The sequence below is a fragment of the Phoca vitulina genome, unplaced genomic scaffold, assembly GCF_004348235.1.
Source record: "Phoca vitulina isolate PV1807 unplaced genomic scaffold, GSC_HSeal_1.0 scaffold35, whole genome shotgun sequence".
NCBI classification, from domain to species: Eukaryota; Metazoa; Chordata; class Mammalia; order Carnivora; family Phocidae; genus Phoca; species Phoca vitulina.
Window position 1 is genome coordinate 19,252,453 of NW_022589738.1, and position 22,497 is coordinate 19,274,949.

The window sequence follows — 22,497 nt, forward strand, 5'->3', positions numbered from 1 at the left end:
ATCTCCCTGGTTTGATCTAAAAACATCTGTTAATGATTTTGCCAGAAATCACCATCTTGTTTTACTGACCATAAGCCGAGCCTTGTGAGCAATCTTCTGCCATGAATGAACTTGTACCTTTGATGGTCCTCAGGTCCAGTTCTTGATCTTGGGCCTCTGTTATTCTTCAGACATCATTTCCCCTCTGGTTTGAACTGGAACCCAGTCATCTGCAACATATGTCTGTTTTGGAAGTCTAATCCAAAGGACATTGATGGTAGAAAAGTTAACCATGGTCCAATAGTTGAGATCTAGACCAGAGAGGCATTGATAGTGGAAAATCAACAAATGCCTACTCTCTCAGTCTATAAAGAAAAGGGTACGTATGGTAAAAGAGTTGGCAGCATCTTGGATTCATGGTTAAAATACAGAGGCACTGATGATGAAATCATTAATAGAGCACATGAATTCAGATCAGAAGAGTGCAACGAAGTGTTGGTAGAGTTAAGAAAGACCCAGGTTTGAGATCAGCCCAAGAGGCATTGATGGTAGAAGTTAGCACAGTCCAGGATTTGAGATGTTGCCCAAAAGTCATGACAAGAATGTTCTGGAAATTTCTGTAGAAGTGTGTGTGCTACAATAGTGTTCTCACATTTGCCACTTTTCCACTCAATTCACAAATACTGAGAGGGTGACACTCTAACTCTCCAGATTGTTGTGCTGAGACCCAGAGAGAGGGTCTGAATGTTCTCAGGGGACCCAGCAATCTATGCCCAAGCTTAGCTAGGGTCTACCTGTTGTGTTTGAAATGCCGTCAGCGGGAAAAAAAGCCCTCTACCTCTTGTCAGAGAAGGCCTGCAGGAGGGATATATGTAGGAGTAGGTTTTGAAGGATGTTTAGGTTAGGAGTTCAGAGGTGAAGAACACCTAGAATTCTCTCTTCTCTCCCAAGAGTACGCAGTAGCTCCTAAATTCCCATAAAAGAGCGGTCAAGTGGCTGCAAACTGGTTGACAGGAGGAGTTAGGGGCGTATCTCGGAGATGTATTTTCAGCGAAAGTATGTTTACAATGTTTTCTAAATATTTTTCTATTGGCAGTTTGCTTAAAAATATTAGTTGTCCATATCAAAGGTTATTATTATTATTGTTTCTAGCCACTATCATTTTAGTGGGGTAATGGAGATTGAGGGGGTTTCAGTTCCCCTCTCTACCAATTCCAGCACATCAAAACAATGTATCACTATGACTCCTCCCCACTCCTCTCTAGTGGTATCACCCAGGAGGGGATCAACAATAACCTGACTTTCCCCACCTCCTCCCAATGGTATCTCCAAAGAGAGGACTGTACCACACTGACTCCTTCCCCCTCTTGCCCAGTGGTATCGGCCAGGAGAGGGACTGTACCATTCTAATTTCTCCTTTCCTCCGAGTGACATCTCGAGGAAACTAATCCTGGTTTTTCCCCTTCTCCCCAGTGGTATCTCCTTTAAAGATCTGGACACATCTCCCCTGCCCCCGGCACCTCTGCTTCTGTAAACTTTGCACAGACCTATAGAACCCAGTTCCAAAGACCAACTCCTCCCGGAATGCTTGCCCTCAGGTTTCTACCCCTGAACGACGCCCCCCGCCCCCGCCTTCGGTGGAACAGCCCACTGTACGGAACGGGCGCTAAGATGGCGGCCTCCATGGAGGAAAGCCTCGGCACAGCCATGCTCGTCGCCCAACAACGCCACTCATGGACAAAGTCTCTGCAGATCCATAACTGCACCTTGCTCAGAGTGAGTAGACCACAGCATCACAGCCCTTACGATGTGTGCGAGACCAACACCCCCAGAAGGGGCACTGTCGCGGTGAGGACAGGAAACGGAAGTGGCCCTCAGAGGACGTTTAAGTCTTGTTGGCGCGGGGCGGTAAAGCGAGTGCACGCGGTTTTGTGGCGTGACAGTCATCAGTGATTTTGAGGTGATGGCTTTGTTGGCTTTTGGGAATGACGAATTGTCAGTTTGTAAGGTCCATTGGTGGGGAGTTGAAGAATCTGGTGAATGGGAATCTGTGGAGGTCAGGGATGGGGGCTTCTGGGGTAGTCAGTTTTTAGATTCCTTGCTGCGTCTTGTTTTCAAATCTTAATAGAGTGTGTTTAGATTTTTTCCTTATCAGTCTCCCCAGAGGTATGCTAATCTTACTAGTCTTTACAAAGAACCAACTTTTGGCCTTGTTGATCCTCTCTGATGTACCTTTGTTTTCTATTTCCTTGATTTCTGCTCTTACCTGTACCATTTTCTCTTTAACTTTTTAAATGGGATGTTAATTCATTAATGTTCAGCCTTTCTTCTTTGTTAAAAACCATTTAGAACATAAATTTCTCTTTAAGAATCTCTTTAGCTGCATTCCACAAAATTTTACATACACCATCTTATTATTATTGAGCTTTGTGTTTCTTTTTTATTATTTATATTACTTTAATGTGATGCTTTTTGGGAGAGTTGACATTTTTATCACATCTTATCCAAGGATATGGTATATCTGTGTGACTATTTTATATTTGTCAATTTTTTAAATTGTAGAAGTCCAACTCCTTAAATATATTTTATGTATTTCTTGCTGTCATTAGTAATGGGTTTTTCCCCGTTTTCATATGATCATTGCTATTATGGAGGAAAAACTATCTGCTCTTATAATTTTATCTGGTATCCAGCCCCTTTTCAAATTGCCCTATGAATGCTAGTAGTGTCTGTTTTTTCTGTGTATAAAATCATATCACTGGCAAAGAAAGCCACATTGCCAATTTCCTTGCAATATCCATTCTGATTGTTTCATCTTCCATAGTGTGAGCTAGAGCCAGCAAAACAATTTTGAGTTATATTAGACATCCCTATCTTGTTGGTAATTTTAATGGCAATAGCTTCATCGTTTTACTTTTTAGCATAGTAGTTCAGGGCTATGTTTTGTAAATGATTTTTGTGATATTTAAGTGATTTACATCTTCCCTAATTTTAGTTGGAGTTGTATTTGTAATGTCTCCTGAATTGTGTCAAATGCTTTTCTGGTGTAAGTTAATAGCAGCACCCACCCCCATTTGTTGATTAATAAATATTATTAATGTTGAACCATCTTCTGGAAAGAAGAGGCTAAGAGCTTCCTGTAGAAGAATTCAAGAGGGATTTTTCACCCTAAAATGGCAAAATAATTAAAGAGGGCAGAAGAGATACCTTTCATTCAGATTACCAGGTTTCCAGGTTTCCTGCCTCCACAGTCACCCGGCAGGTCCCCATGGACAGGTCCTTCCTCTGTCCACCCCATAGGGCTTTAGCACCATTCGTTGCCCCAATTCTGCCGTCCCTGCAAACCCAGATCCACCTTGAACCTAGAATTGAGGACTAGGCTGGCTAGGTAAGGTGTGAAGCTCCCTGTGGAGCCACCCCGGAGTAAAACACTCTGAGGTCATTAATTTGACTTCAGATATCATGATTGTTTCCATAATCCACCCTAACACTCAGAGTGGGGGTTGCTGAACTTTGTGGTGTAAATGTGGAATGACACTGATGACATGGATACTGTCCTTTTAGGATTTCTTGGTGTCTCTGTGGAGCTGTTGAGGTTTCTCCTTACTGGAGGCTGTGGGATCTTCCATTCATTCTGACCGCAGCCCATATACCGACTCCCCTCCAGCTTTGGAAGGTGGGCTGAGACCCAGGGTGAACATGCCAGCTAATAGGAAATCACCCCAGAGGTTCCCTGCCCTGGTTCCAGGACAGCCTGGCAGATCATTTGAGGTAAGGAGGAGGAGCCTACTTTAAAAGTTTTTTCTTTTATTTCTTTTATTTATTTATTTATTTATTTTTTAAAAGATTTTATTTATTTATTTGACAGAGAGAGATAGCGAGAGCAGGAACACAAGCAGGAGGAGTGGGAGAGGGAGAAACAGGCCTCCCGCCGAGCAGGGAGCCCGATGCGGGGCTCGATCCCCGGACCCTGGGATCATGACCCGAGCCGAAGGCAGACGCTTAACGACTGAGCCACCCAGGCGCCCCTCTTTTATTTTTTTAAGATAAATTTTAATTTGGAGATAATTGTAGATTCAAATGCAATGTACCATTTACCTAGTTTCCTCCAACGGGAACATCATGCAAAACCTTGGTACAGTATCACAACCAGGATATTGACATAGGGAACATTTCCAACATGACAAGGACCCCTCATCTTGCCTTTTAATGGACGCAACCACTTCCCTCCTCCCCTGCTCCCTCCTTAACTCCTGGCCATCACTAATCTATAATTTTGTCATTTCAAGCATGACATATAAACAGAATAATACAGTGTGTAACCTTTTGGGACTGGCTTTTTTTTACGCAGCATAATTCTCTGGAGATTCATGCAGATTGTTGAGTATATGACTAGCTTGTTCCTTTTTATTGCTGAACAGTATTCCATGGTATCAATGTACCACAGTTTGCTTAACCAGCCTCTTGTTGAAGGACATCTTGGCTGTTTCCAGTTTTTGGCTATTATGAATAAAGATGCTATGATTGTGTAAGGATTTTGTATGAGATGAATGCACATGAATGCAATTGCTGGTTTGTATGTTAAGTGCATTTCAAACATTAATTAATTTTTTTAGTACAGCTTTAGATTTATAGAATAATTGAGAAAATGGTACATATAGTTCCATATACCACTCTATACCCCCCCATAGTTTCCCCATGATTAATGTCTTGCGTTAGTGTAGTACATTTGTTACAATTAACCAATACGGATACCCTATTATTAATTATAGTCTACAGTTTATAGTAAGGTTCATTCTTTGTGTTGCACCTTCTTAGGTTTTGACAAATGCATAATGACACCTATCTGCCATTACGGTTTCATACAGAACAGTTTCATCTGTGCCTTGGCTATTCATCCTTTCTCTCCCTATGCTTGAACCTCTGGCAACCACGGTTTTTTTTCAGTTGTCTCTATAGTTTTACCTCTCTTAAGATGTCATATGGTTGGAATCATAGTCTGTAGCCTTTTCAGATTAGCTTCTTTCACTTAGCAATTTGCATTTCAGCTTCCTCCATGTCTTTTCATGGTTTTATAGCTCATCTGTCTTTATCACTGAATAATATTCCATTGTATGGATGTACCACAATTTGCTTATCCATTCACCTATTGAAGGACATCTTAGTTGTTCCCACTTTTTGGCAATTATGAATAAAGCTGCTGTGAACATTTATATATAGGTTTTTGTGTGGACATACGTTTTCAGTTCACGTGGGTAGATAAGTAGGAGTGCAATTGTGGGTCATGTGGTAAGACTGGCTTTGCAAGAAACCGCCAAACTGTCTTCCACAGTTCTTCACCATTTTGCATTCAAACCAGCAATGAATGGGAACATCCTGTTGCTCCCTATCCTCGTCAGCATTTGGTATTGTCGGGTTTTTGGATTTTAACCATTCTAATAGGTGTATAATGGTATCTCGTTGTTTTGATTTATAATTCCCTAATGAAAAATGATGTTGAACATAGTTGTACATGTTCATTTGCCATCTGTGTATTTTCTTTGGTCAGCTGTCTATTCAGATCTTTTGTCCTTTTTTTTAAGATTTATTTATTTATTTGAGAGGGGCGTCTGGGTGGCTTAATTGGTTGGGTGTCTGCCTTTGGCTCAGGTCATGATCTCAGGGTTCTGGGATCGCGCCCTGTGTCAGGCTCCCTGGTCAGTGGGGAGTCTGCTTCTCCCTCTCCCTCTGCCCCTCCACCCTGCTTATGTGCTCTCTCTCAAATAAATAAATAAATAAAATCTTCAAAAAATAAGATTTTTTCTTTGAGAGAGAGAGTGCGTGCGCGTGTGCATACATGCACGCAAGTGAGCAAGTGGCGGGGGTGGGGAGGAGAGGAACAAGCAGACTCACACTGAGCATGGAGCCTGACTTGGGGCTTGATCTCACGACCCTGAGAATATGACCTGAGCTGAAAGCAAGAGTCAGATACTTAACTGACTGAGCTACCCAGGCGCCCCGGGTGTATTTCCTTTCTGTTTGTTCCACTGATATATTTGTCTATTCTTTCACCAATACCATGCTTTTTTTTTTTTTTTTTTTAAGATTTTACTTATTTATTTGTCAGAGAGAGAGCACAAGCAGGGGGAGCCACAGGCGAGGGAGAAGCAGACTCTCTGCCGAGCAGGGAGCCCGATGCGGGACTCCATCCCAGGACCCTGGGATCATGATCTGAGCTGAAGGTAGACGCTTAACGACTGAGCCACCCAGGCGCCCCCTCCATGACTTACTTTATAACTGGAAGTTTGTATCTTTTGACTCCCTTCACCCATTTTGCCTAACTCTTACCCCCACATCTGGCAACCACCAATCTATTCTCTGTACTGTGAGCTTGGTTTTTTGTTGTTATTGTTGTTGTTGTCGTCGTCGTCATTGTTTTTATTTATTTATTTATTTTTTAAAGATTTTATTTATTTATTTGTCAGAGAGAGACACAGCGAGAGAGGGAATACAAGCAGGGGGAATGGGAGAGGGAGAAGCAGGCTTCCCGTGGAGCAGGGAGCCCGATGCAGGGCTCAATCCCAGGACCCTGGGATCATGACCTGAGCCGAAGGCAGATGCTTAATGACTGAGCCACCCAGGCGCCCCGTCGTTGTTGTTTTTAGATCCCACATATAAGTGAGATCATATAGTATTTGTCTTTCTCTGACTTATTTCCCTTAGCATAATGCCTTCAAGGTCCATCCATATTCTTGCAAATAGCAAGATTTCCCCATTCTTTTATGGTTGAAAAATATTCTATTGTGTGTATACACACACACACACACACACACACACACCATATTTTCTTTATCCATTCATCTGTTGATGGACACTTAGGTTGTTTCCACATCTTGGTTATTGTAAATAATGTGGCAATGAACATGGGGTGCATATATTTCTTTGTTAGTGTTTTTTTTCCTTTGGATAAATACTCAGAAGTGGAATTGCTGGATGATATGATAGTTCTATACTTAATTTTTTGAGGAACCTTCATACTGTTTTCCATAGTGGCTGTAACAGTTGCTATTCCCATCAACAGTGCACAAGGGTTCCCTTTTCTTTACATCCTCACTAACTTGTCTTTTTGATACTAGGCATTCTAACAGGTGTGGGGTGATACCTTACTGTGGTTTTGCTTTGCATTTCTCCAATGATTAGGTTAGTGATTTTTTTTTTAAGTAGGCTCCATGCTCAATGTGGGGCTTGAACTCACAGCCCTGAGATCAAGAGTCGCATGCTCTACTGACTGAGCCAGCCAGGTACCCCTAAATTAGTGATGCTGAGGATCTTTTCATGTACCTGTTGGCCATCTGCATGTCTTCTTTGAAAAGCTGTCTATTCAGATCCTCTGCCCATTTTTTTTTAAAAAGATTTTATTTATTTATTTGAGAGAGCGAGAGAGAGAGCATGAACGGTGGGGAAGGGCAGAGGGAGAGGAAGAAGCAGGCTCCCTACTGAGCAGGGAGCCCAACACGGAACTCAATCCCAGGATCCTGGGATCATGACCTGAGCCAAAGGCAGACGCTTAACCAACTGAGCCACTCAGATTGTTTTTTGCTATTGAGTTATATGGATTTTTTAAAATATATTTTGGATATTAGCCTCTTATCAGATACATGATTTACAAATATTTTCTACCCTTCTGTAGGTTGTCTTTTCATTGATGGTTGATGGTTTCCTTTGCTGTGCAGAAGCTTTTTAGTTTGATGTAGTTCTACTTGTTTATTTTTGCTTTTGTTGCCTTTGCTTTTGGTGTCAAATGCAAAAAATCGTCACCAAGACTAATGTCAGAGAGCTTACTGCCTATATTTTCTTGGAGTTTTATGGTTTCAGGTCTTAGGTTCAAGTCTTTAATCCATTTTGAGTTAATTTTCGTGTATGGTGTAAGATAGTGGTCCCCAGTTTCATTTTTCTGCATGTGGCTGTCCAATTTTTCCAACACCATTTATTGAAGAGACTGTCCTTTCTTCATTGAATATTCTTAGGTCCTTTGTCATAAATTAATTGGCCATATATGCATGGGTTTATTTCTGAGCTCTCTGTTTTGTTCCATTGATCTATGTGTCTGTTTTTATGCCAATACCATACTGTTTTGATTACTATAGCTTTGTATGATAGTTTAAAATCAGAGAGCATGATGCCTCCAGCATTGTTCTTTTTTCTCAAGATTGCTCGTGTGTTGTAGTTATTAATTTACAAGTTTTGTACATGTTTTGTTAGATTTATACTTAAGTATTTCATATTTCCAAGTGATTATGAATGATTTTATATTTTTTATTTTGGAATCCACATTTTCATTGCTAACATAGAAATACAGTGGGTTTTTGTATTGGATCTTGTTTTTTTTTTTTTTTTTAAAGATTTTATTTATTTGACAGAGAGAGACACAGTGAGAGAGGGAACACAAGCAGGGGGAGTGGGAGAGGGAGAAGCAGGCTTCCTGCTGAGCGGGGAGCCCGATGTGGGACTCGATCCCAGGACCCTGGGATCATGACCTGAGCCGAAGGCAGACGCTTAACGACTGAGCCACCCAGGCGCCCCGTGGATCTTGTTTCCCATGACTTTCAATTATTAGTTCTAGGAGGTTTTTCGTTTTTTGGATATTTTTTTGTGATTTTCTCCGTAGACAATCAGGTCATCTATAAATAGGGACATTTTTATTTTTTCTTCTTTGTTCTGTATACCTTTCATTTCCATTTCTTGCCTTATTGCACATTATTAGAACTTCTAGCACTATGTTGAATAAAGATTGTGAGAATGGACATTCTTGCCTTGCTGTTAATCTTGTCATTCACCATTAAGTATAATGTCAGCTGTAGTTTTGGTTTAGATGCTTTTTATCAAACTGAAGAAGTTCCTGTCTATTCCTATTTCTATTCATATTTTTTGCAGAATGAGTGTTGAGTTTTGTCAAATTTTTTTTTTTACATTGGTTGATATGATCATGTGATTTTAAAAATCCTTTTAATGTGGTGAATCACATGGATTGATTTTTTAATATAGAACCTGTCTTGCATTCCTGGAATAAACCCCAGTTGGTCATGGTGTATAATTCTTTTAATATCTTGCTGAATTACATTTGCTAATATTTTGTCAAGAATTTTTGCCTATATATTCATGAGTGATATTGGTGTGTAGTTTTCTGTTTTATACTGTGTTTGTCTGATTTTGTAATCAGGGAATGAATTAGTTTCATGTGGCAGTGGCAACAAATGACTACAAACTTGGTGACTTAAAACAACAGAAATTTATTCTCTCATAGTTCTGGAGTAAGTCCAAAAAGAAGTATCATTGGACCAAAATCAAGGTTTCGGTGGGGCTGTACTCCCTCCAGAGCCTTCAGGGGAGAACCTGTTCCTTGCCTCTTCTAGTTCCTGGGGGCTGCAGTTATTCCTTGGCTTCATCATTCCATTCTTACGGCAAGCATCTTCACATCTGTTCTGTCTTCACGTACTGCCTTCTGAGTGTGTGTGTGTCAAATTTTCTTTTACCTCCCTCTTACTGGGATACATGTGATTGCATTGAGGACCCACCTGGATAATTCAGGATACTCCTCTCATCTCAAGATCCTTAACCCCATCTGCAAAGACCATTTTGTTCTTGCCATATAAAGGTGATATTCACAGGTTGCCAAGATTAGGATGTGGATATCTTTGGGGGGCCCTTTTTAGCCTATCACAGGCAAATACTAGCTTTATAGAATGAATTAGAGTTACCTCCTCTTCTTTTTCCTGTAAGAGGTTTTGTAATTGGTGTTAATTCTTTAAAAGAATTTGGTAAAATTCTGGGGCGCCTGGGTGGCTCAGTCATTAAGTGTCTGCCTTCGCCTCAGGTCATGATCTCAGGGTCCTGGGATTGAGCCCCGCATAGGGCTCCCTGCTCAGCAGGAAGCCTGCTTCTCCCTCTCCCACTCCCCCTGCTTGCTTTCCTGCTCTCACTGTCTCTCTCTCTCTGTCAAATGAATAAATAAAATCTTAAAAAAAAAGAAGGATTTGGTAAAATTCTCCAGGAAAACCATCTGGGCCAGAGCTTGATTGATTGATCGATTTCTTTCTTTTTTGGTGAGTTTTAAATTATGTGGTAGTTGGTGTTTTTTTTAAGAATTAGTCTAGGGCTCCTGGGTGGCTCAGTTGATTGAGCGACTGCCTTTGGCTCAGGTCATGATCCTGGAGTCCTGGGATGGGGTCTGCATCGGGCTCCCTGCTCAGCAGGGAGTCTGCTTCTCCCTCTGACCTCCCCTCTCTCACGCTCTCTCTTTTTCAAATAAATAAATAAAATCTTAAAAAAAAAAGAATTAGTCTATTTCGGGGCACCTGGGTGGCTCAGTCCATTAAGCGTCTGCCTTCAGCTCAGTTCATGATCCCAGGGTCCTGGGATCGAGCTCCGCATTGGGCTCCCTGCTCAGCGGGAAGCCTGCTTCTCCCTCTCTAGCTTCCCCCTCTTGTGCACACTCTCTCTCTGTCAAAAAAAAAAAATCTTAAAAAAAAAAGAATTAGTCCATTTCATGGGGCGCTTGGGTTAAGCATCTGCCTTCATTCAGGTCATGATCCTGGGGTCCTGGGATCGAGCCCCAAGTCGGGCTCCCTGCTCAGCGGGGAGCCTGCTTCTCCCTCTCCCTCTGCCGTTCCCCCTGTGCTTGTGCTCTCTCACTCTCGCTCTCTCCTAAATAAATAAATAATTAAATAAAATCTTTAAAAACATTAGTCCATTTCATCTAAGTTATCAAATGGATATATGAAGAATTGTTTATATTTGCTTTAGTATCCTTTTGGTGTCTGCAGGGGCTGTAGTGATATCCTTTGTTTCATTCCTGATATGGGTAATTTGTGTGTTCTCTTTTTTTCAGTCTTGCCAAAAGTTTGTCAATTTTATTGATCTTTTCAAAGAACCACCTCTTTGTTTCTTTGATTTTTATCTATTATTTTTCTGTTTTCAACTTCATTGATTTCTGCTCTTTTCTGTTTCCTTCCTTCTGCTTGCTCTGGGTTTATTTTGGTTCTTTTAAAAATTTAAAATATAGGGGCGCCTGGGTGGCTCAGTCGGTTAAGCGTCTGCCTTCCACTTGGGTCGTGATCCCAGGGTCCCCGGGATCGAGCCCCACATCCGGCTGCTTGCTCAGCGGGGAGTCTGCTTCTCCCTTTTCCTCTGCCCGCCCCCCTGCTCATGCTTGCTCTCTCTCGTTCTCTCTCTCTCTGTCAAATAAATAAATACATTCTTTAAAAATATTAAAATATAATTGATATATAACATTATGCAAGTTTAAGGTGTACACCGTGTTGGTTTGATACCTTTATATATCGCAATATGATTACCACTGTAGTGTTTGCTAACATCTCTATCACATCATATAATTATCATTTCTTTTTTGTGGTCGGAACAGTTTAGGTCTAGTTTATTAACAGCTTTGAAGTTTATAATATTGTATCCCATAATCAACTTGCTGTGCATTAGCTCTCCAGTACTTATTTATCTACCACTTCGAAGTTTGTACTCTTAAACAACATTATCTTCAATATGGTCTTTTTTTTCCTAGGTTTTTGAGGTGGGACCTTAGATTTTTTATTTGAGACTTTCCTCTTCCAAGCGTATGCATTTAGTGCTATATACTTTTCTCTCAGCACTGCTTTAGATGTGTTCCACGAATTGTAAATGTTGTATTTTCATTTTCATTCAGTTCGTTGTATTTTTTTATTTCCTTTGAGACTTCCTCTTTTTTTTTTTTTTTAAGATTTTATTTATTTATTTGAGAGAGAGAGAATGAGAGACAGAGAGCATGAGAGGGAGGAGGGTCAGAGGGAGAAGCAGACTCCCTGACGAGCAGGGAGCCCGATGCGGGACTCGATCCCGGGACTCCAGGATCATGACCTGAGCCGAAGGCAGTCGCTTAACCAACTGAGCCACCCAGGCGCCCCAAGAGACTTCCTCTTTGAACCATGGATTATTAGAAATGTGTTATTTAGTTTCCAAGTGTTTGGAGATTCTCTTATTATTGTTCTGTTATTGATTTTTTTTTTAAGATCTTATTTATTTATTTGTCAGAGAGAGAGTGCAAGAGAGCACAAGCAGGGGGAGTGGCAGACAGAAGGAGAAGCAGGCTCCCTGCTGAGCAAGGAGCCTGATGTGGGATTCGATTCCAGGACCCTGGGATGACGAGCTGAGCTGAAGGCAGATGCTTAACTGACTGAGCCACCCAGGCGCCCCTTGATTTATTTATTTATTTTAAAGATTTTATTTATTTATTTGACAGAGAGAGACACAGCGAGAGAGGGAACACAAGCAGGGGGAGTGGGAGAGGGAGAAGCAGGCTTCCCACGAAGCAGGGAGCCCGATGCGGGGCTCTATCCCAGGACCCTGGGATCATGACCTAAGCTGAAGGCAGATGCTTAATGACTGAGCCACCCAGGCGCCCCCCCCCTTGATTTCTTTTCTTAATAAAGATTTTATTTATTTATTTGAGAGAGAGAGAGTACGAATGGGGAGAGGGGCAGAGGGAGAAGGAGAGGGAAAAGCAGACTCCCTGCTGAGTGCGGAGCCCAATGCAGCTCGATCCCAGAACCCTGAGATCATGACCTGAACCGAAGTCAGACGGTTAATGGACTGAGTCACCCAGGCACCCCCCTGTTAATTGATTTCTAGTTTCATTCCAGGGGGGTCATGGAAAATTGCTCATTTTCTATTTAGTTGTTCTGTGAATTGAAAGAAGGGGCATTGAAGTTTCCAACTATAATTTGCCTTTTTTAAAAAAGATTTATTTAATTTTAGCCAGAGAAAGCGTGTACATGCACCAGTGGGCTGAGGGGCAGAGGGGGAGGGAGAGGGAGAGAAGCAGACTCCCTGCTGAGCACGGAGCCCACCAACAACGTGGGGCTCGATCTCATAACCCTGTAATCATGACCTGAGCCAAAATCAAGAGTCAGTCCCTCAACTGACTGAGCCACCCATGGGCCCCTAATTTGTCTTTTTTCCCCCCAGTTTTATTAGCTTTTTCTTTTATGTTTGCTGCATACACATTTAGGATTGATTTGTCTTTTTTTTTTTTTATCCTTAGATGTCTTCTCTCTATCTCTGGTAATTTTTTTCTCTGAAGTCTACTTTATCTGATATTAATATAGCTACTTTTGCTTTCTTTTTTTCCAGCTTTATTGAGGTATAATTAACAACATTTCTGCTTTCTTTTGATGAATGTTTGCATGATCTGTCTTTTTCCATACTTTTACCTTCAACCTGCCTGTATTGCTGTATTTGAAGTGACTTCCTTTTAGATACCATACACTTGGGTGATGTTTTTAATTTTTTCTACCAATTTCTGTCTTTTTTTAAAAAAAGATTTTATTTATTTATTTGACTGAAGGACAGCGAGAGAGGGAACACAAGCAGGGGGAGTGGGTGAGGGAGAAGCAGGCTCTCTGCTGAGCAGGGAGCCTGATGCAGGGCTGGATCCCAGAACCCTGGGATCATGACCTGAGCCGAAGGCAGACACTTAATGACTGAGCCACCCAGGCGCCCCTACCAATTTCTGTCTTTTAATTGGTGCAGTTAGACCATTTACATTTATTTTACTTTTTATTTTGTTATTTTTTAAAAGATTTATTTCTCTGAGACAGAGAGAAAGCGTGTTCGAGCATGCATGTGCACACAAGCAGGGGAGGGGCAGAGGGAGTGGGAGAGAATCTCAAGCAGACTCCTCACTGAGCACGTAGCCTGATGCAGGGCTCGATCCCACCACCCCAAGATCATGACCTGAGCTGAAACCAAGAGTCGGAGGCTCAACCGACTGAGCCATGCAAGCACCCCTAGACCATTTACATTTAATGTAATTAATGATCTATTAGGCCCTGTGTCTACATTTTATTTTTTCTTCTCTGTTCTCTTTCATTTTCTGTTTTATTTTTCCCTATCTTCCTGTCAGTCACTTGAACATTTTTTAGAATTACATTTTGATTTCCCTATAGTGTTTATGAGTGTATCTCTTTGTATAGCTATTTATTTATTTATATTTTTTTATTAAGTAAGTCTACCCCCAATGTGGGGTCAAACTCACGACCCTGAGATCAAGAGTCGTATGCTCCACTGACTGAGCCAGCCTGGTTACTCTGTATAGTTTTCATATATTATTTTTTTATTTTCTATTTTTTAAAAAATTTTATTTTTAAGTAATCTCCACACCCAACATGGGGCTCAAACTCAGAACCCCGAGATCAAGAATCGTATGCTCCACTGACTGAGCCAGCCAGGTGCCCCCGTAAAGCTTTTTAAATGGTTGCTCTAGGTATTGCATCATTTTACCTAACTTGTATATGTCTGTTACTGTCATCATTTTGCCACTTTGAGTGAAATGTAGAAACCTTGCAACCCTTTAATCCTCTTTGCTGTCCCCTGTTTATAATTGTCTTAAATATTTCTTTTATTTTTTAAAAAAGATTTTATTTGTTTGTCAGAGAGAGTGCACACAAGCAGGGGGTGCAGAGGGGACAGAGGGAGAGGGAGAAACAGACTCTCCGCCAAGGAGGAAGCCCGACGTGGGGCTCGATCCCAGGACCCTGGGATCATGACCTGAGCGGAAAGCAGACGCTTAACCAACTGAGCCACCCAGGTGCCCCTTGTCTTAACTATTTCATCTACATATATTTAGGACCTCTTCAAATAGTGTTACCATTTTGCTTCAACAGTCAAACAATTTGGAAACCTCAAGAAGAGAAGGAAAGTCTATTGTATTTACCCATATTTTTGTTTCCCGTGTTCTTTCTTCCTTTGTGGTGTTCCAAGATTCCTTCTTTTAGCTTTCATTTTCTGTTTAGGGAACTTCTTTTAGCCATTCTTTAGGGTAGTTTTGCTGGGCACAAATTCTGTTAGTTTTTTTTTTTTTTTTCATCTGAGAATGTCTTGATTTCTCCTTCATTCCTGAAGGATATTTTCATTGTTGACAGTTCTTTTCTTTCAGCTGAAAAATGTTGTGCTACCTCCTATGGCCTCTATGGTTTCTTTCTTTCTTTCTTTCTTTTTTAAAGATTTTATTTATTCATTTGAGACACAGAGAGAGAGAGAGAAAGCGCATAAGCAGGGAGAGAGGCAGAGGGAGAGGGAGAAGCAGGCTCCTCGCTGAGCAGGGAGCCTGAAGCAGGGCTCGATCCCAGGACCCTGGGATCATGACCTGAGCCGAAGGCAGACCCTTAACCATCTGAGCCACCCAGGCGCCCCGGCCTCTATGGTTTCTGATGTGAAATCTGCTTCACTCAAATTGTTTCTGTAGGTAAGGTGTCATTTCTCTCGCATGGCTTTCCATGTATATATTTTTAATCTTTAGTTTTCAAAAGCTTAACAATACGTCTTGGTGTGGATTTCTTTGGTTTTATCCTGTTTGTGGTTTGTTCTGCTTCTAAAGTCTGTAAATTTATTTTTATTTATTTATTATTATTTTTTAAGATTTCATTTTTAAGTAATTTCTACACCCAACATGGGGCTTGAACTCACAACCCCGAGATCAAGAATTGCATGCTCTTCTGACTAAGCCAGCCAGGTGCCCCTGTAAATTTATGTTTTACCAAATTGGGACATTTTTAGCCATTATTTCTTCATGTACTTTTTTTTCCCCCTCTTTTAAAAAAAATTAAAGTTAGTTAACATATAGTGTATTATTAGGTTCAGGGTAAAGTTAAGTAATCAATCAGTTCTGTATAACACCCAGTGTTCATTTCATCAGTTGCCCTCCTTAATGCCTACTACCTAATTACCCAATCCCCCTACCCACCTCCTCTCCAGCAACCCTCAATTTGTTCCCTCTAGTTAAGAGTCTCTTACAATTTGTCTCTCTCTATATTTTTATCTTACTTTTCTTTTCCTTTCCTTATGTTCATCTGTTTTGTTTCTTAAATTCCACATATGAGTGAAATCATATGGTACTTGTCTTTCGCTGACTTATTTTGCTTAGCATAATACACTCTAGCTCCATCCAGGTCATTGCAAATGGCAAGATTTCATTCTTTTTGATGCCTGAGTAATATTCTACACACACACACACACACACACACACACACACACACACACACACACCACATTTTCTTTATCCATTCATCCATCAATGGATATCTAGGCTCTTTCCATATTTTGGCAATTGTGGACATTGCTGCTATAAACATTGGGGTGCATGTGCCCCTTCAAATCACTATTTTTGTATCCTTTGGATAAATACCTGGTAGTGCAATTGCTGGGTCATAGGATAGTTCTATTTTTAACTTTTTGGGGAACCTCCATACTGTTTTCCAGAGTGGCTGCACCAGCTTGCATTCCCACCAACAGTGTAAGAGGGTTCCCCTTTCTCCACATCCTCGCCAACATCTGTTGTTTCCTGAGTAGTTAATTTAAGGCCTATTTCTTTTCTCCTTCCTGTTTTTTTGATGGCATGATATTGGTTCTTTTGTTGTAGATCCTTGAGGCACTCCCCCCTGCCCCCAGGTCAGTTTTGTCTCTGCTGTTTGGATTGAGTAATTTCTGTTCCCTCTGTTCTGTTTTTGGGGCCATCCCTTGAGTTTTTTTAATTTTAGTTATTGCATTTTTCAGGTCTAAAATTTCCATTTGGGTCTTCCTTATGTCTTCTGTTTTCTTCCTGAGACAGGCTCATTGAAGCATTTTTGTGATGGCTGATTCAAAGTTTTTGTTGGATAATTTTGTTATCTCAGTCTTGATACCAATTGACTTTTTTTCATTCAGTTTGAGATTTTTCTGGTTTTTGATATGAGTGATTATCTATTGAAACCTAGACATTTTTTGATACTATGTTAGGAGAATCTTGTTCTTGTTTTTTTTTTTTTTTAAAGATTTTATTTATTTATTTGAGAGAGAGAGAGAGCACATGAGAGGGGGGAGGGTCAGAGGGAGAAGCAGATTCCCTGCTGAGCAGGGAGCCCGATGCGGGACTCGATCCCCGGACTCCAGGATCATGACCTGAGCCGAAGGCAGTCGCTTAACCAACTGAGCCACCCAGGCGCCCGAATCTTGTTCTTATTTAAAGTGTTGTAGCTGGCTTCCTCTAATTTCAATACAGCTGGGGAAGAAAGGGTATCATCTCATTACTGCCATGTCAGGGAATAAGTCCAGGTTTTGCATTTGGCTTCCCTTGAACCCAAGATGGAGAGCTTGTTACTTCTGGCGGGGGGTGGAGTTCTAACTTTCCGTTGTGTCTTCCCTGAAAGCTTCCTGGGTGGGAGAGTGTTCACCTCCTTAGCAGTGGTGAGAGTCCTGACTCTCCATTAGACCTTCTCTGATACTACTCCAGCAGGATGGAGGAAGGATGCCTCATTACTGCTGAAGTCTAGTCTCCCCATGGTTTCTCCCCTGATAGCACTGAGTGAGGAGGCTCATTACTGCCCAAGAGAGATGAGCCTTAGCTCCCTACTTTGTCTTTTTTGATACCACCCCAGTGTTGTAGGGGGTATAGCACTTTGTTAGAGCCAGACAGAAGTGGAGGTATATGCTCCCCACTTGGCTTTTGCTGGTGGGATGGAGTCGAGACCCACAGGTTTTTTGTTTTTTTTTTTTTCATGATACTTGGCTGGAATAAGGTGGTTATCATTTTTAAGTTTTCTTGCCAGGTTGTCCCTTTTCTGGTCCTTTGACCAGTTAAAGCAGACTTTCTTAGAGCTGTTTTCGTCTGTACCCATTAGCATTTTTGGTTTGCTACCTTCTCCAGCACCTAGTCTTGGATATATAAGGTAAAGAGAAAACTCAAGGGAATCACTGCTCTGTATGTTTTTAAGTCCCCTGCTGATCTGCCTTATCTCCAAGTGGCACAGTCTTCTCTTCTTCACTTTACTTTATTTTTTAAATTAAATGTATTTTATTATGACCCAGATATGGAGCATCACAGGTAGGAAAGAATATTGTTTTTGACTACTAAAATATATTTTATTTGTTTAACTTTTTAATTTGACTATAGTTGCATACAATGTTACATAAGTTTTAGGTGTACAACATAGTGGTTTGAGAAGCTTACACATTATGTTATGTTCACCACAAGTGTAGCTGCCATTATGCTGTGCCTTTTACTCCCATGACTTACTCATTTCATAACTGGAGGCCTGTATCTCCCACTCCCCTTCACCCATTTTGCCCATCCCCCACCCCCTCCCTTTGGCAACCATCAGTTTGTTTTCTGGATGTGTAAGTGTGATTCTGCTCTTTTTTTTTTTATTCACTTGTTTTTGTTTTTGTTTTTTTTTAGATTCCACATATGAGTGAAATCATACAATATTTGTCTTTCTCAATCTGACTTATTTCACTTAGCCTAATACCTTCTAGGTCCATCCACATCACAAAGGGCACAATATCATCCTTTTTATGACTGTGTAATACTTCATTATGTATATACCACATCTTCTTCATCCATTCATCTATCAGTGATCACTTGGGTTACTTCCATATCTTGGCTAGTGTAGATAATGCTGCAGTAAACATAAGGGTGCATGTATCTTTTCAAATTAGTGTTTTCATTTTCTTTGGGTAAATACCCAGTAGTGGAATTACTGGATCCTATGGCATTTCTATTTCAAAAAATTTTTTTCTAGGGGCGCCTAGGTGGCTCAGTTGGTTAAGCGCCTGCCTTCGGCTCGGGTCATGATCCTGGGGTCCTGGGATCAAGCCCCGCATTGGGCTCCCTGCTCAGTGGGGAGCCTGCTTCTCCCTCTCCCACTCCCCCTGCTTGTGTGCTCTCTTCCAAATAAATAAATAAAATCTTTAAAAAAAAATTTTTTTTTTTCTAATTATGCTCCATGCTCAATGTGGGGGTTGAACTCATGACCCTGAGGTCAAGAGTTACATGCTTGGGGTGCCTGGGTGGCTCAGTCGGTTAAGTGTCTGCCTTCAGCTCAGGTAATGACCCCAGGGTTCTGGGATCAAGTCCCTCATCGGGCTCCCTGCTCAGTGGGGAGCCTGCTTCTCCCTCTCCCGCTCCCCCTGCTTGTGCTCTCTCTCTCTGTCAAATAAATAAATAAAAAATCTTAAAAAAATACAGAGCTCATTTTCATTTCAGATTAAAATTACAGAACTTTTACTTCTTCGACATTTATTTATGTATCTGTTTTGGTGGAGGGGTCATAATGACATTAACATAATTTATTGGTTTATCCTATAATACAGACAATAATGGGAGGATAAAGTAAAACTAATAAGAGTGGTTGCCTTTTCTAAAAAAAAAAAAAAGAAACTTTGGGAGTGTTACATAAATATTTTTCCGTGTCCAGAGATAATTTTCTACATAATTTTAATGGTTACATAGCATTTCATCCTTTGAGCGTTTGCAGTAGCAGTAAGTTTTCATTAAAATTGACCCTTCGGTGGTGAAATTCTCAATTTATGTCTTTATGCACATCCATGATTATTTGTTAAAGACATTTTTCTAGAAATGGAATTTTTGTGTCACAGGAGAAGGATCATTAAGTTGTAAGGAATTCAGTGGATGTCAGTGAAATGTCTTCCTCTTGATACTCTACATGCTCATACTATTTGGAGGCTGATGATTTTGGGTCATGCATGGCAACTTTTTCCTTATTAGCACTCCACCCCACCCCAACTCTTCCTTCCCAGATCTCCCAAAGAAGAGTTAGAAATGACCACATCCTCAGTCAGTTTTTATTTGTTCCTTTATTTACTTGTTGCTTTTGTTTTCCTGTGGTTTTTAGGAAGCTTCTAAGTATAAGTAGATAAGTATTAGGATAAAGAAGGGAGTAAAAAGAAGAAAATATCAACATAAGTTTTAGAATGTAGGCATGCTGGTAGATAGTACTACACAGCTAGATACTTTGAAGTCCAGATTGATCTCTGATATTTTGGGAAGACATTAACAGAGTAAGAAGTGCAATGAGACACATGAATTACAATATCTCCATAAAGAAATCAATAACTCCTCTATAGTAAAGATTTCCTGATACTTGAGGGTCAAGGAATCTTTTGATAGATCTTCATATGGATGATGGAAATGATACCTTCAATTACAACCTTGCCATCAATGCTATCACAGTCCTTCTGTAGCTGTTTTTCTTTTTGAAAAAAATTTTCATTCAGTGTTTATGATTAAAAACTACAAGATTTTGCTTGTAGTTGTTGAGTGATAAGAGAAAGGCTAAAACATAGATTATCATCTGATTGGTTAATTAAAATGCATCTGATCCAGAGTCAGGTTACTCAGCAATATACCAGTTACTTTTTTTTTTATAAGATTTTATTTATTTGACAGAGAGAGAGACAGCGAGAGAGGGAACACAAGCAGGGGGAGCGGGAGAGGGAGAAGCAGGCTTCCTGTGGAGCAGGGAGCCCGACGCGGGGCTCAATCCCAGGATCACGACCTGAGCCGAAGGCAGACACCCAACGACTGAGCCGCCCAAGCACCCCAATATACCAGTTACTTTGTGTGGGCTTAAGAGTTTTAGAAGAAAATACTTCTAAGCAAAACATGCCATCTAACAGCATACTGATACTGGGTGTATGAAATACTACATAAGAAAGCTGATGGGGGGAACCTGAGTGGCTCAGTCGTTAAGCATCTGCCTTCAGCTCAGGTCATGATCTCAGGGTCCTGGGATCGAGCCCCGCATTGGGCTCCCTGCTCAGCGGGGAGCCTGCTTCTTCCTTTCCCTCTGCAGTTCCCCTTGCTTGTGCTCTCTCACACACTCTTTCTCTCAAATAAATAAATAAAATGAAATAAAAATTAAAAAAAAAAAAGAAAGCTGATGGAAGGGGTGGCTCCTGGGCGGCTCAGTCGGTTAAGTGGCTGCCTTTGGCTCAGGTCATGATCTCAGGGTCCTAGGATCGGGCCCCCTTGTCGAACTCCCTGCTCAGTGGGGAGTCTGCTTTTCCCTTTCCCTCTGCCTCTCCCCGCCCCCCCGCCTTATGCGCGCTCTCTCTCTCTGTCTTGCTCATTCACTCTCTCTTTCTCAAATAAATAGATAATAAAATCTTAAAAAAAAAGAAAGCTGATGGAAGTTACTTGTGCCAGACCTTTAGACTCTTTAGGCTTCTGACAGTTGGTTACCATATGCAGGGACTTCCCAACCAGTTAGTTATTTATCTTTTGACTTTTCCAAGTTAGAATGTTCCCCCACCCCAGGCGAATATATAGATTATAGGTTATAGATTCTTTTTTTTAATTAAAGCATAAATAACATACAATGTTATATTATTTTCAGGTGTACAACATATTGATTCAGCAATTCTATATATTATTCAGTATTCACCACATAAGTGTAGTCGCTACCTGTCACCATATGTTATTACAGTATTATTAACTATGTTCCCTATGCTGTACTTCCCTTTTTTTTTTTAAGATCTATTTATTTATTTGAGAGAGAGTGAGTGTGCATGCGAACAGAGGGAGGGGCAGAAGGAGAGGGACAGAAAGAATCTCAAGCAGACTCCCCACTGAGTGCAGAGCCCGACACAGGGCTCTATCTCATGACCCTGAGATCATGACCTGAGCTGAAATCAAGAGTCGGACACTTAACCGACTGAACCACCCAGGCGCCCCCCTATGCTATACTTGTCATTTGTGTGACTTACTTATTTTATAATTGGAAGTTTCTACCTCTTAATCCCCTTTATCTATTTTGCTCATTCCCGCATCCACCTACACTCTGGCAACCACCAGTTTGTTCTCTGTGTTTGTGAGTCTGTTTGTTTTGTTTTTTAGATTCCATGTATAAGTGAAATCATATGGTACTTGTCTTTCTCTGTCTGACTTATTTCACTTAGCATAATACCTTCTAGGTCCATCTGTGTTATCATAGATGGAAAGATCTCATTTTTTCTTATGGCCAAGCAATATTCCATTGTGTATATATATCTTCTTTATCCATTCGTCTATGGATGGATGCTTGGGTTGCTTCCATATCTTGGCTAGTGTAAATAATGCTGCAATAAACATAAGGGTGCAGATATCTTTTCAAATTCGTGTTTTCATTTTCTTTGGGTAAATACCCAGTAGCGGAATTACTAGATCATATGGTATTTCTATTTCTAATTTTTTAAAGTGTCTCCATACTGTTTTCCACAGTGTGTGGTTGTACCAATTTACATTCCCATTAATGGTGCACTAGGGTTTCTTTTTCCGCATCCTTGCCAACACTTGTTATTTCTTTTCTTTTTGATACTAGCCATTCTCACTGTTGTGAGGTGATATCTCATTGTGGTTTTGATTTGCATTTCCCTGATGATGAGTGATGTTGAGCATCTTTTCATGTGTCTGTTGGCTATTTGTCTGTTTTCTTTGGAAAAATGTCTATTTAGGTTCTCTGCCCATTTTTTATTTTTATTTTTTAAAGATTTATTTGAGGGGCGCCTGGGTGACTCAGTTGGTTAGGCGACTGCCTTCGGCTCAGGTCATGATTCTGGAGTCCCAGGATCAAGTCCCACATCAGGCTCCCTGCTCAGCAGGGAGTCTGCTTCTCCCTCTGACCCTCCCCCCTCTCATGCTCTCTCTATCTCATTCTCTCCCTCAAATAAATAAATAAA

General features: G+C 40.9%; 1 protein-coding gene across 7 annotated transcripts in view; it reads left to right on the forward strand.

The window, feature by feature from the left end:
• Nucleotides 1–1,645: 1,645 nt before the first annotated feature.
• The window catches only part of ZNF157 (zinc finger protein 157), a 40,223-nt gene continuing 19,371 nt past the window's right edge, over nt 1,646–22,497 (forward strand). For 2 of the 7 annotated variants that reach the window (XM_032426606.1, XM_032426608.1), the window contains exons 1-2: nt 1,662–1,939; nt 3,544–3,750. In XM_032426606.1, the coding sequence (XP_032282497.1) occupies nt 3,679–3,750 (72 nt within the window). In that variant the 5' untranslated portion in view covers nt 1,662–1,939; nt 3,544–3,678. Of the gene's footprint in view, nt 1,940–3,543; nt 3,751–22,497 lie in introns of those variants that run through there. The other 5 variants (XM_032426607.1, XM_032426605.1, XM_032426612.1 and 2 more) reach the window with 5 other exon arrangements.